Here is a 19,855-nt window from a genome sequence, read left to right as displayed (position 1 = left end):
TGGCATACCTCCCTCAGGAAGCCCACTGGGAGAAGGGGAAAGCCCCTATAATCCATGGGAAGATGCATCCTCAGATGATTCTTCACAAGCTTCCGAGGACTTTCTATCAGAGCCTTCACCCCCGGAAGAAAGGCGACTATCTCCTCCTGAAGACCTCTCCTTTGCAAGTTTTGTCTCATTTTCACTAGTTATGGAGGAAGACGCTCGCCACAAGATGTTGGAGGTCTTACAATTCGTAGATGCTCCAAAAGAGATAATGGCAATACCAGTGCATGAAGTTCTTCTTGACCTCTTGCACTGCCTGTGAGACCATCCAGGTACTGTACCTCCAGTCACCAGAATGACAGATGCTATGCACCTGGTCCAACAAACCCCAGGTTTTCAAAAAAGTCAGCTGCCCCACCACTCTGTAGTTGTGGAATCAGCTCAGAAAAGCTAAACGATCGCGTCCACATTCCTCTGCTCCTCCTGGTAAGGGACAGAAGGCATTGGACGCATTGGGACAAAGTTTTTCAAGGGTCCATGTTGATAGCACGAATATAATAGAAATCTCTGGAAACAAGTCCAGGAGTTTGTGGAGACATTACCACAGCAACAACAGGAGACCTTGTCCTCCAACCTATAAAAAGGATTGGAAGCAGGCAAACATGAGGTCAGAGCTGCCTATGATTCTTTTGAAACAGCATCCAGAGTATCGGTAGCGGGCATCAGTGCTAGACGCTGGGCCTGGCTCAAGGCCTCAGTCCTACGCCTGGAAGTGCAGGACAAACTTGCAGATCTACCCTGTACAGGAGACAAACTGTTCGGGGACAAGATCCAGGACGCAGTGGCCCAGTTAAAAGACCATCATGAGACCCTGCGTCAATTGTCAACTGTTTCCCCAGATGTTCCCTCCATAGTCCGCAGGGGCACATGTAGGGACTCTAGGAAACAATTCTACAGGCCACGCAGATATTACCATCCTGTGTCCCGTGCACGACCAGTTCAGGCACCTCGGGGGGGACATACACGCCAAGCGAGAACACCTAGACCACAAACAGCTCCACAAGCTGGCCCTGCGGCTGGATTTTGACTCCTTTCCAGAGAGCAGCAGCCATTCTCCGGTGGGGGGCCACCTTTGCCACTTTGCAACCAATTGGCACCCAATTACCACGGACCAGTGGGTATTTTCCACGGCTCTGGCTGACCCTTCTGTCAGCCAGAGCCGTGGAACTGGTTCCACTGAATCAGCAGGGGAGAGGGTTCTACTCCAGGTATTTCCTAATTCCAAAAAAGACCGGCGGCCTCCAGCCTATTCTGGACCTCTGTGCCTTGAACACATTTCTTCACAAGGAATGGTTCAGAATGGTATCCCTGGGCACCATGCTTCCTCTGCTACAAAAGGGGGATTGGCTCTGCTCTCTAGACCTTCAAGACACATATGCCCACATTGCAATCTTCCCTCCTCATCGCAAGTATCTGCGATTCGTGGTGAGTCACAGGCACTATCAATACAAGATACTGCCACTCGGCCTGGCCTCTGTGCCCCGAGTGTTTACGAAGTGCCTGGCAGTCGTGGCTGCAAAGTTACACAGCAGGGGGCGTATATGTTTTTCCACATCTGGACGACTGGCTTATAAAAAGCCAATCCAAACAAGGAGCCCTTGACTCCCTCGATCTCACCATAAGACTTCTAAACTCATTGGGATTTCTAATCAATTACTCCAAATCCCATTTGACGCCGTCTCACCTTTATAGGAGCAGACCTGGACACGACGCTAACCAAAGCGTTCTTACCCAACGACCATGCGATTACACTGTCCAACCTTGCCAGCTCTATCTGCCATCGGAAAAGAGCCTCTGCTGGCCACCTACTCAAGTTGCTCGGCCATATGACATCAACAGTCCACGTCACCCTAATGGCATGCCTCGCCATGAGAGTGACACAATGGACTCTAAAAGCTCAGTAGCAACAAGCTACTCAACCGCTTTCGTCCCTGGTCCACATAACCAGCCAGCTTCATCTGACCCATGCCTGGTGGACACAAAGCCAACTTACAAATGGATCTTCCTTTCCAGCCACCAGCTCCGCAGGTGACCTTAACCACGGGAGCCTCCAACCTAGGTTGGGAGCCCATGTCCAAGGCCTTCAAACTCAAGGGACTTGGACAACAGCTGAAGCAGCCTCTCAGATCAACTTTCTGGAGCTTCGGGTGATGCAGTAAGCCCTTTATGCATTCCAGGACTGCCTCTCCAACAAAGTTGTCTTGATTCAAACAGACAACCAAGTTGCAATGTGGTACCTGAACAGACAGGGGGGCACGGACTCTTATCTGCTCTGCCAGGAGGAGGCGCAGATTTGGGCCTGGGCCCTGTTACATTCCATACTTCTGTGAGCCACTTATCTAGCGAGCACACAGAATGCATTGGCGGACCACCTCATTCGACGTTTCCAGCCCCATGAATGGTCTCTGGATCCCTCTGTCGCAAGCAGAATCTTCCACCGGTGGGGTCAGCTGACCATCGACCTCTTTGCATCTAGTCAGAACCACAAAGTGGAATGCTTCTGCTCTCTGCACAGGGGACTGACAAGCACCAGCCATGGATGCCTTCGCCCGCCCCTGGAACACAGGATTGCTATATGCGTATCCTCCGTTTCCGCTAAAAAGCAAGACTCTTGTGAAGCTACAACAGGACCGGGGCTTGATGATACTCATAGCCCCGTATTGGCCACGCCAAGTTTGGTTCCCCATATTTCTCAACCTCTGTCCAGAAACCCATTCGCCTGTGCACGTCGCCCAACCTCATAACACAGAATCATGTCAAGTTATGCCATCCAAACCTCTAGACCCTGTCTCTGACGGCCTGGATGTTGAAAGGTTGATACTACAACCACTCAATCTTTCTAGTGACATCTCTCAAGTCCTCGTAGCTTCACAGAAGCCTTCCACGTGGAAGTCTTACTGCTCTAAATGGAAGAGGTTTACCTTGTGGTGCACACAGAAGGGCTTGGATCCCTTTTCTTGCCCCACATCAAATCTGTTAGACTACCTCTGGTACCTTTTGGAATCTGGTCTCCAGACGTCATCTATCAGAGTGCACCTTGGTGCCATCTCTGCTTACCATCAAGGAGTAGAGGATGCCCCGATAATGGCTCAATCCCTGGTGAGTCGCTTCACGAGTCTTATTACAGCTTAAGCCGCCTCTACGGCCACCGTCATGGCATGGGACCTCAATGCTGTCCTTGCATGGCTCATGCACACTCCTTTTGAGCCCTTGCACTCCTGCGAACTCAGATACCTTACATGGAAAATACTTTTCCTAATAGCCATCATGTCTGCTTGCAGGGTTAAGTGAGTTACAGGCTCTTGTGACCTACTCACCCTACAGAAGGTTCCTCCATGACCGGGTGGTTCTCTGCACTCACCCTAAATTCCTTCCTAAGGTGGTAACGGATTTCCACTTAAATCAGTCCATAGTCTTGCCCACTTTCTTTCCAAGGCCTCACACTCGCCCGGGTGAGCGAGCTCTGCACACCTTGGACTGTAAGTGTGCGCTTGCATTTTATTTAGACCGCACCGCAGTCCATAGGAAGTCCACCCAACTCTGTTTCTTTTGATAAAAACAAACTTGGAGTTCCGGTGGGCAAGCAGACATTTTCCAACTGGTTGGAGACTGCCAATCGTTCTCAAATCATCAAATTTAACAACTCTTCTTCTGAGTTACAACAGGTAAAGACTGGGGTTCCACAGGGTTCCGCCCTTTCGGCGATGCTGTTTAATGTTTATCTTGCCCCTATTGCTAAACTTTTGGCCATCATAACTGATGGGTATAAAATCTATGCAGACGATATCCAATTCTACATAAAAGTGCAGAAGTCTTGGTCTGAAACAGTTGAGTTGCTTTCTCTCTGTATGAATTCCATCATTCGTTGGTTAAAACATAATAAGCTTCTTCTGAATACTAGCAAAACCTCTATGCTGTTGATTCATCGTCCTCATTCCCAACCTGTTTCTGACACTGTATTTTTTGAGAATTTTTCTTTTTCTCTCTCTAAACCGATTAAGAGTTTTGGTTTCTTGATAGATTCAACCTTGTCATTTAAAGCACAGATTGGTTCTGTAATTAAAGTGGGTTTCTTTAAGTTGAGACTTTTAGCTGGTTTACGACATTTATTGTATGAATCCGATTTTTTGATGGTTGTACGGGCCATCATTTTTCCACATATTGATTATTGCAATAGTCTTTACATTGGTCTGCCTAAAAATTCAATTTGTTCTCTTCAACTTCTGCTGAATTCAACAGCCAGGTTAGTGTCTTCTTCTAAGCGTTCTGATCGAATTACTCCAGTTCTATCTAGACTTCAGTGGCTGCCTGTGATAGAACGTATATCTTTTAAGATAGGCATGATAGTCTTTAAACTCCATGCTCTACCTTCTGATGTCTGGTTTAATGCTTTACTTCGGATCCATAAGCCAGCCAGAACTCTTAGGTCCTCTCAATTAAATTTACTTGAGGTGCCCTCAGTGAGATTAGCCCATTTATATAGTACAAGGGAAACAGCTTTCTCTATAGTGGCTCCTAATCACTGGAATATGATCCCGTTTGATCTTCGATCTATTGAAGATGCTAAGAAATTTAAAACATCCTTTAAGGAATTTTTGCTCAATCGTACATACAATTGTTAAAGTAAATATTTGAATAAGTCAAGGCCTTTCGTCATGAAGATTTGATGAGACTTTATTTGTCTTCTTTTTTTTTTTTTAGACAATATGTATTGTTGTTTTACTATTATTTTGTTATTTAGTTTCTATGAAACTATATTGTCTGTATTCGTACCTTTGTTAGTTATGCTTTTATTATGTGTGTATATTTTGTATATCACCTAGGCCTAACAGTGTTAGGCGATTAATAAATTTTATAAATGAAATGAAAAAATTAAATTGCATTGCATTCTGCTACCAGCAAGCAGGCCTTCCACTGCAGGGACAAGTGAGGGCACACTCTGTCAGAGCCATGGCAACGTCAGTAGCGCAGTACCGTTCAGTACCGATTGCCGACATATGCAGGGCTGCGACATGGAGCTCTCTCCACACCTTCGCAGCTCACTACTGTCTAGATAAGGCTAGACGACAAGACCCTTCTCTGGCCAGTCTGTCCTAAGGAATTTATTCCAAGTGTAGAAACCCAACTCGTCCTACCTTGACCTGCTGTGAATTTCAGGCTGCCTCATTATTGTCAACAGCACCACAGTTGTTGTGCCTGTTGCACATTTTGAGTGCTGGTTGGCCCTCTGTGTTTTGAGTCAGTCTGTAGCTTGCTATTCACCCATATGTGAGGACTACCATCCTGCTTGTCCTGGGAGAAGGCAGAGTTGCTTACCTGTAACAGGTGTTCTCCCAGGACAGCAGGATGTTTGTCCTCACGAAACCCACCTGCCACCCCGCGGAGTTGAGTTCGTTACCGTTTTCTTATTTTATTTTTCGCTCGTACTTTTGCTACAAATGAGACTGAAGGGGGGGGGGACCCCTGGTGGCTACAGGGTTGGTGGCATGCTGGGCATACTCAGTGTGCCAGTCAAAGTTCTAGAAACTTTGACAAAAATATTCTGTGACAGGGCTCCATCTCATGATGTCACCCACATGTGAGGACTAACATCCCGCTTGTCCTGGGAGAACACCTGTTACAGGTGAGCAACTCAGCTTTTTTTTTTTTTTTTTTTAAGATAGATCTTTATTTAACAAGATTTTTAGGCATACAACATTGTATATTGGCACAAAAACAATCCAGAACAATGCACTTAGAGAAGCAGGTAAGAGGGGAAGAGAGTCTAAACCACTCGTCTACACAAAAAGGAGTTATGTTTTATCATAATATTTATGATAGGGATCCCATAAGAACATAAGAAATTACCGTGCTGGGTCAGAGCAAGGGTCCATCAAGCCCAGCATCCTGTTTCCAACAGAGGCCAAACCAGGCCACAAGAACCTGGCAATTACCCAAACACCAAGAAGATCCCATGTTACTGATGCAATTAATAGCAGTGACTATTCCCTAAGTAAACTTGATTAAAAGCCATTAATGGACTTATCCAAACCTTTTTTGAACCCAGCTACACTAACTGCACTAACCACATCCTCTGGCAACAAATTCCAGAGCTTAATTGTGTGTTGAGTGAAAGAATTTTCTTCGATTAGTCTTAAATGTGCCACTTGCTAACATCATGGAATGCCCCCTAGTTCTTCTATTATCCGAAAGTGTAAATAACCGATTCACATCTACTCGTTCAAGACCTCTCATGATCTTAAAGACCTCTATCATATCCCCCCTCAGCAGTCTTTTCTCCAAGCTGAACAGCCCTAATCTCTTCAGCCTTTCCTCATAGGAGATCTGTTCCATCCCCTTTATTATTTTGGTTGCCCTTCTCTGTATCTTCTCCATCGCAACTATATCTTTTTTGAGATGCGGCAACCAGAATTGTACACAGTATTTAAGGTGCGGTCTCACCATGGAGTGATACAGAGGCATTATGAAATTTTCCGTTTTATTAACCATTCCCTTCCTAATAATTCCTAACATTCTGTTTGCTTTTTTGATTGCTGTAGCACACTGAGCCGACAATTTTAAAGTATTATCCACTATGATGCCTAGATCGTTTTCCTGGGTAGTAGCTCCTAATATGGAACCTAATATCGTGTAAGTACAGCAAGGTTATTTTCCCACACTTAATTATATTTAAAATGCTTCCCCTTGAGGTCATATCAACTTCTCAATGTCTGCTGTGTCCCAGACCTAAGCCACGCCAATGATCCATCCTTGGATTACATTTCCAAAAAGTTGCAATAATAAATGGGCCACAAGAAGGAACTGTCCAACCAGTGGCCTGTGCTTGTTTGGAATCAGGAAATTGTCCCATCTTCCCAGAAAACATGTTTTGTGTGATATTATCGAGGCATCCAGAATATCAGCAATTTCCTGCATAACCTGGGACCAAAATTGATGAACCTCTTGACAATACTACTACATATGAATATATGAGCCTATCTCCCACATCTTCTCCAGCAACTAGTATCATAATTGAGATATTTTAGAGTAAAATTTGGGAGTATGGTACATTCTGTGGAGTAACTTAACCATAAGGTGAACAGGCCTGGTACAAATGGAAATATTGTAAGCCGAAACCCACTCTTCCAGGCTTTGGAATCGAGGGAAAGACTTAAATCTGTATTCCCCATATCAATAGTAGACTGTAAGGTCCCATTCCCAAATTTACCGAGAAGACTACCCCAGTAGATGGCAAAAATAGCCTTGGAGGAGTCATCCAGGTTAATTACCATCCCATCCAAACAACATGGCACAGAGGTCTCAAGCTCAGGAGGATGTGCCGAGAAGGGTGCAGAAGCTGCATGAGGGGTCCAGTCCAGTCCTGGGCGAGCTCCCTCAGTACTGAATAAGTTGACACAGGGTTCCATGGATGTGGGGCCCTACCAGTGCCAAGATGGGTGCCTTTGGTCATGTCAAAGAGCGCCTTAGGGCAGCTTGGGTCATCCTTGGGTGCGAAGAGCCATCATGGCGCCAGGCAGCCTGGTTTCCCCAGATCTAGTGGTGCCATCCATGACATGATCAGGCACATCGATGTGAAGCATTTCCATGCCATCTGAGGTGTATCCTGTTTTATGCACTGCAGCATCTATAAGCCACTGTTTGGAAACAGGATGCTGGGCTTGATGGACCCTTGGTCTGACCCAGTATGGCATTTTCTTATGTTCTTAAGCCAGCCATTTGGAAAATAGAACCTTGGCATGGAGAGAATTCTTATTGGTGCTGATAATAAGGCCTCACTAGCCAGTGTAGTGCATCTGCACAATTGGCTGCGGAGTGTGTCTGAGCCTAATGATCCTGGGTCAGAGAGCCTGCCCCACCATTAATTTTCAATGCTACCAGCCACAGCAGTTAACAGCAAGAACTAACCTCTTTGGGTGTAAGGAGGTTTCTCCGCTCATTCAAATGCAAAGGACCCTTCTGCAGTCAGCAGCCCAGCTTTCTGAGATGTGAGGAATTTCTTTGCCACATTGCTTACTGATGTAACCCTTAGTGGAGTATTTTAAAACCCAAGGGTACACAATCTTATTTATATCTTCTGGGGCTGCTCCGGCCAACTATTCATCCCCATGTTGACTTTTAATCCCTGGGGGAGACTCTATTTATGGGGGGAAGCTCTCGCTTTTAGCCCAGATGATGAAAGAAGGTTGCCAGTGATTTTGCTGTATTTTAAGTGCATCTCAAGAGGTGAGAGGCTGTAAGAACTCAGACAGGACCAGATCTGGGTGTTAAAATAAAATTTGCTGATTCTTAAATTTAAATAAAGATCATTGTCCAAAATGATAAGCGTACATCTGACTGTAGTTACAGGACTTCTTTCTGTGTAGGTAGGTGTCCTTATTACAGACTTCTGGGTAGAGCTCATGGTGATTTTAAATGCTCATATTCTCCCAGCAGCTGTGCTGTGAGAATCCTAGTGGAAGGGTTCCCTTTGCTTTGCAAAAATCCTATCTTTAGACTTTTTTTCTTTCCTGTGGGCACCCAGCCTGTCCTGATCCTTGGGTGGAAATCCGGATGGGATCTCCTTCTTTTGTCCTTTCTTCCTTTGATTCAGTTGCTGTTTTCCATTGCTGTTACTTCAGGTGATTTCTTTCATGGAAAAATCTGGGGATCAGGTTATTACTCTTGTGCTGAAATTCAGTGGGAAAGGGGGATCCAAAAATCTCCCCATTACTCTCTAGTTTCCAAAAAATACTTTAAACCTTAAACTGGATAGCTTCTCTGCCTTCACTGTCTCTCACTGATGCTTGCCTACCTAGGGAGTAGAGTAGGCACACAGGTCTTTGGTCCCCTGAAGAGAGCCCCTTTGCCTGAAAGGAGTATCAGGCTTTAAAAGTCTATCTTACTGTGAATTATAAGAAGGATCCTCTGGCAGGGAGTGCATTGTGAGATATCTCTATTAAAAAAACAAACCAAAAAACAACAACAAAAAACTCCTTTGGGCAGGGCTAGGAAGCCCTACCAGAGTATGGTAAAAAATGCATGTTTACTCTGCAATTGCTCTCTCTAACTGAACCCCACAAGTCTTAAAATGGCCGGACTATATAGCACTGAGTTTTCTAATCAGAACCTCCATGTGGAAGGGACTGGTATGGATGGCTCCCTTTCTAAGTGTGCTATAAGAACAGGAAAAGTGGCATCTAGTGGCCAGACTGGGAGGGTTTGCCACACTAAAGATCAGTGAGGAAAGATGGAACATTTGCTTTCCAGAATGGAGAAGTTCTGGACAGCTTGATCTAAGGGAATCTAAGAGATATCTGCCTTCCCTCCAGGGTGGTTATCAGTCAGAGTGGCTTTTCTGTTTTGCTCAGTGTTGCGTCCGTGGCTGCTCTACGCCCTCACTCCATCCTCTCTACCTTTGTGGCGACTCCCTCTGGGTCTGATGGACGGTTTGCTGCCGCGGCGTCCCTGGACCGGCTCAACGCTGCGGATCCGCATGTTCCTGATGACGTAGGGCGCGCACTCCGAAGTATGTACCAGCAAGGGCGCGAACCTCAGGGGCTGTATTGACGTCATCCGCTTCCAACATAAAAGGTCTTCACTTTCGCTTACGATTTGAGTTAGCAAGGACAGACGGACTGATAGCGGGATTGCCTTTACTCGGTAGTCTCTCTAAGCTACTCTGCCTCCTCGGACTTACCAGGGGTACCTGCTCCTCGGGGACCTCGCTCTCTTTTCTCTATTTCAGATTGCAGATAGGAACCGGTACTCGCTCCTCGAGGGCCCATGTTCCTGAATACTCTGAAGATTCTCTACTGCCTGGAAGCTATCGCAGATAAGGACATTCGTGAGTTACCACCGCTCTCTCTGAGCTTTCTCTGGAACCAGGTATTCGCTCCTCGAGGGCCTAACTCTCTTTCCAGCTACTGAGCCTCCTTAAGAATCTATGTGAGATTGTCATCTACTACTGGCTATGTATTCAGCATACCCTGTCTACTCACTATCTATAGTCTCTCTACAGCTCAGCAACCCTGGGATCGCAGTTCCAGTATCTGAGGGACTTCAACCCTGCTGGGCATATCAGCTCGCTACTACCACCTCTAGTGGTTCTACTAACCTATCTAATAAAAGAACTATCTGTGTCTGTCTCCATATCCAAGCTAGCCGGTGGCCCCTCTCAGGATATCCTCTTGGGGGCGCTGCCATCGGCCCAAGGATTCACCTATTTACATTCCTTTCCAGCTGAGTACCCTCTCTAGCACTCCGCTGGTACAGATTGCCAATTCAGCAGTCTATATCATAACAAGATTGGTAGTTCCATCTACGGAGCATATCAGATTGCTAAACTCCTCCTTCCACGGGAGCCAGTTCCTAACAGATTGCTAACTCCTCCCGCTACAGGAGTATCCAGCAGCAAATTACAACAGATTGCTAACTCCTCCCCTCTGGAGGAGCAAAACCTAACACTCAGGGCTTCCTCCCTGCTCCCATCTAAATAATCTGAGAGAGGAGTGAAATCAGACCAGTTCAAGTTCCCACCTTTCTTCTCTATTGAGCACCAAAGATCCCCCTCCATGGTTTCTATTTTCTTCTGGGTCATGAAAGAGTGTGTCCTAGAGGTCAGATGGAGGAGAGTGTATAGGGATGCTATCCAATCTCTCCTCAGCCTTACTAAGGCATACTTTGCCTCTGGAGGACCATAGTTGCTCGAGGTACATGGAAAAGATAGTGACCATGTTGTCCATTTTAACTTCAGGAAAGAGAAGGATTTGAGGATGGATATTTTTTAGTGGCTTTAACTCATCCATCCCCTATAGAATCTATGTCGATCCCACCTTCAGGTGATGTCAGACCTCTATGTCTTGCCTTCAGTTTTCCATCGATAAACATGCTGAATTAGCCCTGCTATTTCGGGTGATGTCATTGGATGGTGTGCCGGTTCGGACACTGACTTCAAAGATTCAAGTTTTTTGTTGTTGCACATGTGCGGCACTTCCTGCGCACAGCTCATGCTCCTCAACGGCAGTTATTTTTCTTACGCGTTCAGGCATGGACATGTCTTTAGTTTCTCCTCCTCAACAAAAAAAACAAAACAAAAAAAACTTCAATTCAACAGCACTTTAATTGCTCCTATGGCTGCAAAAAAACCTGGATTTAAATATTTATTATTATTATTATTATTTTTTTTTTTTTTTTTTTTATAAATATTGTCAGTGCGGGCAAATGTCTGTCACTGACTATCACAATTACTGCTACATCTGTCTGGGACCTGGCCCATGACCAAGCGTCATGTTGGGATTGTGGGCGCATGTCGCCCAGAGCCCAGAAATAAAGGGCCATCAAAATAGCAGCCTTCGATTACCGGACTCAGGCTCATATGCTCCTACCCCAGGATGTTCAATTCAATCTTCCCCAGGGTCTAAGAGCTCTCAATCTACCTAAGAGGTCATCTTCTGTTGAGCCGAGGCCCAAAAAGCATCGGACCAAATCTGACCCCTCAAAGGTAAATAAGAACCGTGAAAAAAGGGGTCCTGACTCAGACGTGTTGTATGCTTCGCAAAAAACCCAACGCAAGACCCAAAGCAACCAGCTCACGACGCCTCTGCGTCATCCGATTCACACAGTGAGAAGCATCATGCCTCGATGCACATCGTGTTGCAGCCACACAAACATGAGGCATCGAAGCAGTCTCATATTCATGACTCTTTGACGCAGAACCCCTGATGCACTGACGCAATCGTGTCATCAGGTGGCTCCGCACGTATGGGATGAACATATATCGACGCATGTGTCCACAAATTCAAAGAATAAATCACCATCATGGTCCTTTAAGACCAAAGACCCCATTTTGGACATCCTATCAAAACCTCCATGGATGTCTCCACAAAAACCACTCTGTCAGCTCAAATTCATCACGGAGTGGTTGATCTGAATACTCGGGACTATCTTTACGTTCCCATGATAAATCGATACATTTACAGGAAGAAATAACACCAAGAACCATACCTCCCAGAAAGGAACTTGTCTTTTGGACCCCTCAACCATCTTCGGAGATCCTCCTTGCAGGGGTAAACCGCAAGAAGCTATCCTCCCCCCCCCCCCCCCCCCCCCCCGAAAGACCAGGGCGATAATACCCCTTTCCGTTCACAAGAAGCCATAAATCAGATATGTACAATAATTACAAATTTGTTTTCATCCTTGCATCCACAATTTTCACCTCCTCATTTTCCTGATCCTCTAGAGGAGTCTCTGCACCCTACTAATCCCGTCTCTCCGCATTCTCCGAATCCAAAGAATCCTACATTCAAAAGCCAGTCACCTCAATCATCACAAGATTCTCCCAGAGATCGCTCTCCCAACAGTTCCACGAGTATTCCCTCTGATCCCCCAGAGGAACTACCTGATCATCCATCTCCCGAAGACCTTACATATTCTCGTTTCATTGAGAAATTGGGCACTCTTCTCAAAGTTGAAATAAAAAATTTACCAGACCCCCAGAGAAGAAGTCTGCGGTATTCTAAAAATTCTGGACGTCCCAGCTGAACCATCAGCGCTACCATCACATAAATTATTGGACTCCTTTTTTTCAAAACTCTGGGAGTCCCCTCAAGCAACAACCCCCAGTAGCTAGGAAACTGGATCTAAAATTCAGGTTACAAAAATCTAACATTTACGGAGTAGTTAAACTACCACATGCATCAATCGTAGTAGAATCAGTGATGAAATGCGCTAAAAAGACTAGACTACATGCCTCCACTCCTCCTCTAAGAGAACAGAGAATGCTATATGACTATGGTAAAAAAAATCTTTTCAAGGTGCAATGTTTACTTCCCACATTCAACAATAACAATTCTACATGGTACAATACCTCTATGAACAACTCCAATTATTAAAACCGTATCTTCGTTCAGACACAGGATAGCCCGTCACACCTCAACCTTGGACTTTCAGAAGGCGTTTGACAAAGTTCCTCATGAGAGGCTTCTAGGAAAAGTAAAAAGTCATGGGATAGGTGGCGATGTCCTTTCGTGGATTACAAACTGGCTAAAAGACAGGAACAGAGAGTAGAATTAAATGGACAATTTTCTCAGTGGAAGGGAGTGGGCAGTGGAGTGCCTCAGGGATCTGTATTGTTAGGAATTATTAAGAAGGGAATGGAAAATAAAACGGAGGATGTCATTATGCCTCTGTATCGCTCCATGGTGAGACCACACCTTGAATACTGTGTGCAGTTCTGGTCACTGCATCTCAAAAAGGATATAGCTGCATTGGAGAAAGTGCAGAGAAAGGCAACGAAAATAAGGGGCATGGAACGCTGCCCTATGAAGACAGGCTAAGGAAGTTAGGGCTGTTCAGTTTGGAGAAGAGACGACTGAGGGGGGGGGGGATATGATAGAAGTCTACAAAATCATGAAAGGACTTGAACAAGTTAATGTAAATCGGTTATTTACTCTCTCAGATAATAGAAGGACCAGGGGGCACTCCATGAAGTTAGCAAGTAGCTCATTTAAAACAAATCAAAGAAAATTCTTTTTCCCTCAGTGCATAGTTAAGCTCTGGAATTCATTGCCAGAGGATATGGTTACAGCAGTAAGTGTAACTGGGTTTAAAAAAGGTTTGGATAAGTTCCTAGAGGATAAATCCATAAACTGCTATGATGGTAATTAATGAGCAATAGTAGCTTGTGATCTGTCTAATGTTTGGGTACTTGCCAGGTACTTGTGACTTGGATTGGCTAGTGTTGGAAACAGGATACTGGGCTTGATGGTTCCTTGGTCTGACCCAGTATGGCATATCTTATTGTCTGTGTTCTAAGTAGAGACTCTGTGGATGTGGTCATGTGACTGTCATCCCAGTTCTTCCTTCCGGGACAGCTGGTCGGGTGTTCAAAAAATGCTGACAGACCGACTTGGGAGGGTCTTGCATGCTCAAGAATAGTCCTTAGATCAAAAGGTCATGGATAATTTGTTCTTCTGCTCAGTAACAGAAATGATTGACCTTTTTGCATCGGAGAACAACTGAAAAGTCAGTCTGTTCCGTTTTGTGAGACCAAACTGCTACAGATCAGCTCCCGATGCTTTTGTGTTAAACTGGAGTATCTCTCTGCTCTATGCATATCCTTTAATCCACTTATCGCCAGTAATGTCCAGAAGGTTTTCAGGACAGGGTGAGAGTTATCATCCTGGCTTGACCACCCCAATTATAATATCTTTACCTCCTCTGTCAGTTCAGACCTTCATCCAGCTGGAGGTGTATCCATCTCTCATCACTCAAAAGGGTTGAAAACTTTGCCACCCAAATCTTTCATCCTTGGCTCTCATGTGGATGGTGAGCCCACAGTAGTATCTACCTGGTTCCTTCCCAGGGATATGGCAGACATTCTAATCTCTGCTAGAAAAACTTCACCAGGAAGCCCTAAAACTTCAAGTGGAAGAGATTCTCTGCATGTTGTGAGATGAGTCTTGCAGACCACTTTCAATAAATCTTTTTCCTTTCATCAGGCCTCTGCACGTCTTCATTTAAGGTGCACATTTGTACCATTGCATCTTATCACCAGCGAGTGGATGAAGCTCTTATTTTGCTCCACCCTTCTAGTATCAAAAATTATGAAGAGACTGTGCATTTCAAGCCTCCAGTCAGTAAATTACTAGTAACATGGGACCTTAGTGTGGCTTTGGCTCAGCTTATGAAATCTTCCTTTGAACTTCTTGAGTGAGTGGATCTATAATTTCTCACCTGGAAGGTATTCCTCATGGCCATCACCTCAGCATGTTTGTTGTTTTACATGCTTTACCTAAATTGTTCCCAAAAGTGGTTTCTGCATTCTGCATCAACCAAATGATTGTGCTGTTGATGTTCTTTCAGAAGCCACATGCACACAAAGGAGAACGTGCTTTATGGGACTTCGAGAGCACTAGCCTGTTACTTGCAGAGGACAATGCTTCACTGTCAGTTTTCTCAGTTGTTCATGTCCTTATGATCTCAGTAGGTTGGGAAGGGTAGTTGCCAAAAGAACTCTGTCCAATTGGGAAGCGGACTGTATAGTATATAGTGTTGTGCATTGGCTGGCTTATAGATCAGACTATATCAAGGCTCATCAAGTTAGAGCCATAGTGACTTCAGTGGCGCATCTCTAAGAGCCATTTCCATTGAAGACATTTGTGAAGCTGCTAGTTGATTGTCAGTCCACACTTTTATGTCCCATTACTGTCAGCACATCAGGTCCCAAAGAAGACAGTACCTTTGGACAAGCAGTTTTCTGCAGCCTGTTCATTCAGTATTTCACTCTCCATTGGGCACTCTGGGTTTTCTGTTTTCTTTCTCTGCAAGGCAACCCTCAACTTACTCAAATACGTGGCCTTTCACTATTCTCATTAACTCTCTTTAATGCCCAATCTCTCTCCAAAAAAACACACATTCTTAATGACTATCTGGTAGACGTTATGCCAGACATCTGTGCAATCACTGAAACCTGGCTGAAACCCATGGATACTGTACTAATTAACCAGCTCCCCACTCAATTATATGACCTCCTCTCTATTCCCAGACTCAAAAAAAAGAGGAGGGCTTCTTTTAGCTGCAAAAAAAAGTCTAGGACTAACTCTGAAACTGTCAAATTCTACTTCCAACCTTGAATTAGCCTTCTTCAATTCAGATCATCTTCAAATCGGATTAATCTACGCTCCTCCAGGAAGATTAGAATCTGACCCTTCACCCATCATTGAATTCATCGCTAAACATTTCAACGCCGACAAGCCAGCCATAATGATGGGAGACTTTAATCTGCATGTGGACGTCTCACCACAATCCTACAACTATGAAATTTTACTCTCCTCACTCAGCAACATGGATTTTAGACAAATTGTCAACAGTCCGACTCACAAAGCGGGCCACACATTGGACCTTATCTTCATAAATGAAGGCATCTCTCTATCCACCGACCCAACATGCTCGCCAGTTCCTTGGTCAGACCATCAGATCATATCCACGGTTCTGGAGATTAAAGAACACCCACCCCATTCCCTTCCCAAAACCACAGTCCAATTCAGGAAACCTTGCTCCACAGACCACCTCAGCACTCAGCTATCTAACGAATTAGCCCAGCTCGACCTTTCAGATGCAACCGCAGCGACCTCTTCCTGGATCAACATCACCAACAAAGTTGCAGAACAAACCTGCCCTATAATCACCAAAGTTCTACATCCTTCACTGGACAACAGGAAACCTTGGTTCACACCTGAACTGAAGTCCCTCAAGCAAGACCTAAGAAGTAAGGAACATAGATGGTGAAAAAAAACCCTCCACTTCGACTCTATCGGCCTACAAATCCCTCCTAAATACCTACAGGAACACCATCCACAGAATAAAGAGAGATTTTTTTCTCAAAAAAAATCCATCATTTCATTTTTGATTCCAAAGCTCTGTTTTCTTACATCTCAGCTCTCACCAAACCATCTCCTCCCATCATCCTGGACGACCTAGATTCTTGCAAAGCTACAGAACTGGCCAAATACTTCGAGAAAAAAATCATCAACCTTACCGCACCTCTTGCCACATCCAATTCCTTGCCGCCTCTCCTGCTCGCTAACTCGCTACAACGAAACTCAACCCTTGAATCCTTTGATTTTACATCATCACTTGAAATAGAAAATATTCTCAAGAAACTTAAACCTTCCTCACATCCATCAGACCCAATACCTCCTAACCTTCTCTTCGCCATCCCGAACATCATTGCCAAGCCTATCGCAGAAATCATTAATTGTTCTCTAGCTCAAGGGCTATTTCCAGACCAACTAAAGCTTGCAATACTTAAACCCCAACTTGTAGACAACGGACCCAGCTAACTTCCGTCCCATTGCGAACTTGCCATTGATCGCCAATCTTATGGAAAAAATAGTCAACAAGCAACTTTCAGAATATCTGGATGAAAACAATATTCTCGCTCCATCTCAGTTCAGCTTCCGCAAAACACTAAACACAGAATCACTCCTAACATCTCTCTCGGACACCATCCTCCTAAACTTAGAAAAAAGACAACCTTACCTGCTAGCTCTTCTAGATCTTTCAGCGGCCTTTGACTCCATGAACCACACAATTCTAGTAGAGCGTCTTGAAGACATAGGCATCAAGGGAACGGCACTCAGCTGGTTTAAATCCTTCCTGGACAATAGGTTTTTCAAGGTCGGGATCAACAAAGAATCGCACCCAGTCAGATCCAACCTGGGAGTCCCCCAGGGATCATCCCTTTCACCTACCCTATTCAACATTTACCTTCTCCCGCTCTGCCATCTACTAACAAACCTAAAGCTTACTACCTCTATGCGGACGACGTCCAGATTCTTATCCCAATCTGAGTCCCTACAAAAAACATGATCCTTCTGGAAGAACTGCCTTCAATCAATCAACCTACTTTCCAGCCTCAACCTCGTCCTAAATACCAATAAGACGGAGATTCTCATCATATCTCAGGATAACAGCAACGTTCTTCTCAATTCTCCAAGCCCTTCCCAATTTGCCAAAACAAACATAAATCACTCACCATATGTGAGGGATTTAGGCGTTATACTTGATAACCAGCTAAACCTAAAAAAATTCATAAACAATACCACAAAAGAATGCTTTTTCAAACTGCAGGTATTAAGAAAACTAAAACCTCTTCTGCACTTCAGAGATTTCCGTATGGTACTTCAATCTATCATCCTGTCTAAAATTGATTATTGTAACTCCCTTCTTCTCTGTCTCCCTTCTAACACCACTAAACCCCTGCAGATGGTTCAGAACGCCGCCGCCAGGATTCTCACCAACGCCAACAAAAGAGAACACATCACTCCCATCCTTCAGAACCTCCACTGGTTACCCATCAAATCCAGGATTCTATATAAAGTACTCATGATGATCCACAAGGCTATCCATAATATCTCCCCCCCCCCCTCAATCTAAGCATCCAACTACGTCCCCACACTTCAGATAGACCTATCAGAAGAGCATACAAAGGCACACTGTATGCCCCCCCAGCTAACTCCTCCTTAAGCGCGCCCTATCCACAGCTGGCCCCCCGCATTGCAATGCACTCCCCCCGGATTTACGCCTTGAACCTTGCCCATCGATAATCAAAAAAAATAACTTAAAACTTGGCTTTTCAGCCAAGCCTTCTCAGAATGACATCTCTGACTTCTCAGCCAAGCCTTCTCAGACAAGCCCTATTTGGAAAGAGAACACCCCCAGAGGCCGTCCCTGGCAAGGTCACTCCACTCCCACGACCGAGTCTCTTCAGATTTTACCTTAGGGGCTTCTCCCCAGAGAGCACCTACCCAACGGCGCCAAGCCCATTACATCCATCTGCCCACTAGCATGGCCAGTTTTTTACCTTTTCGGACCAATTCAACTTTATTGGATTTTAATCCTTTAACCAACCTGTAATTCAGCTGATCTCAAATGCATTCTAATGCAAATGTTCTCAAATGTATTCCAGTGCACTAACTTGTTCTTAAGGTTGTGAACGTTTTAACGTGGCATTCAATTGTTTCGCATGTTCTCTGTAGTTAATGAAAGTATTCATAGTCAACCTGAAGTGAAGGCATTTATATTTATCTAACTTTCCCTTGCTTGTATTTACTTGTATTCTCACGTTACTTGTATTGCCCCCAGGCGTCTTTTCAGTTTCTATGTAAACCGGTGTGATTTGTATTTTATACAGGAACGTCGGAATAAAAAAGTTAAAAATAAATAAATAACTTGGGACTTCCCACTAATTATGGCTGGTTTTAATCCTGCTTGTTAGCAGAGAAAGCAAAGTTGCTTACCTGTAATCAGGGTTCTCCATAGGAAGCAGGATAAATCATCCAGAATTTTACCTTTAGCTAAGCAGTCAGGAGAACTGAACTAATGGAGAGAGAGCCTTGATTACAGGTAAGTAACTTTTGCTTTATACATGTTTGGGAGGGTAACAAATATTTTAAACAGTGCAGTAGCTTTGTAGTAAGTTTCAACTTCTAGTTCTTATAGAAAGAAATTAGAGAAATGTACATTTAAGATTTTTAAAATTGATGCAGTGGCATAATCTTGCAAAGCAGTAAGACATTTATATGCCAAGTATATATGGATCTTTTGGGATACAGAATTTTTGGCCTCTTTGTGGTGATTTGTTTGAAGTTATGCTCCTATTTTTTTATTTTTTTATTTATTTTTTTTAACAGTCTTTAGTGTGACTAGCTTGGCCATTTCTTGCTGTTGTCACCTCATGTGAAGTATTGCTGGACTCGATTGATTTGTAAACCCCATTACTTGTACATGTTTTATAAGTCTTCCAGTATTAATGTTTAGCTAGTAGATGCAAACCTTTTGCTTTTTAAAGCACTGCAGAAGCTGTACTGCAGAAAATGGATGACATGAAGAAGATGCGTCGCCTCCGGATGAGGGAACTGGATGACCCAGGAGACTTCAATGATACTGAAGAAGTAAATCTATAATTTGAATCTCTTTTTTTTTATATCAGCATTTTTGATTTGTCAGATTTCTCCTGCATCTTTGGGCTTCCAGAAAAGTTGGATCCAAGACTAGGATATGACACCATGAGCCTTCATTCACAACTACATAGGGATTATTTTCCATTTTTTGTATTCCCTCCCATCTTTAGTTCAGTCATTGCATTGATAGCCCTTAATCAGGAACCCTGCAATCATGGACCTAAATCCTGCCAGTAGGTGTTGCCACTGTGTGTATTATGACCCCCTTCCCCTACTAGGGCTCCAAACATTACTCCTGGCCAGTCTGGGGTGCGCAAGACGTGAGCTAGGAACTGAATTGTTCTTTACATAGCAATACACAGCACTGC

General features: G+C 44.4%; 1 protein-coding gene across 1 annotated transcript in view; it reads left to right on the top strand.

Moving 5' to 3' along the window:
- Window positions 1–19,855, top strand: part of ATAD2 (ATPase family AAA domain containing 2) — a 471,993-nt gene that overhangs the window by 78,994 nt on the left and 373,144 nt on the right. The window contains exon 5 of the mRNA XM_029591972.1: window positions 19,376–19,478. Within this exon, the coding sequence (XP_029447832.1) occupies window positions 19,376–19,478 (103 nt within the window). The remainder of the gene's footprint in view (window positions 1–19,375; window positions 19,479–19,855) is intronic.

Source organism: Rhinatrema bivittatum, chromosome 2, assembly GCF_901001135.1.
Source record: "Rhinatrema bivittatum chromosome 2, aRhiBiv1.1, whole genome shotgun sequence".
In the NCBI taxonomy this organism is placed as follows: domain Eukaryota; kingdom Metazoa; phylum Chordata; class Amphibia; order Gymnophiona; family Rhinatrematidae; genus Rhinatrema; species Rhinatrema bivittatum.
Note: the sequence above shows the minus strand (reverse complement) of the source record. Positions and strands in the feature narration are given on the sequence as shown.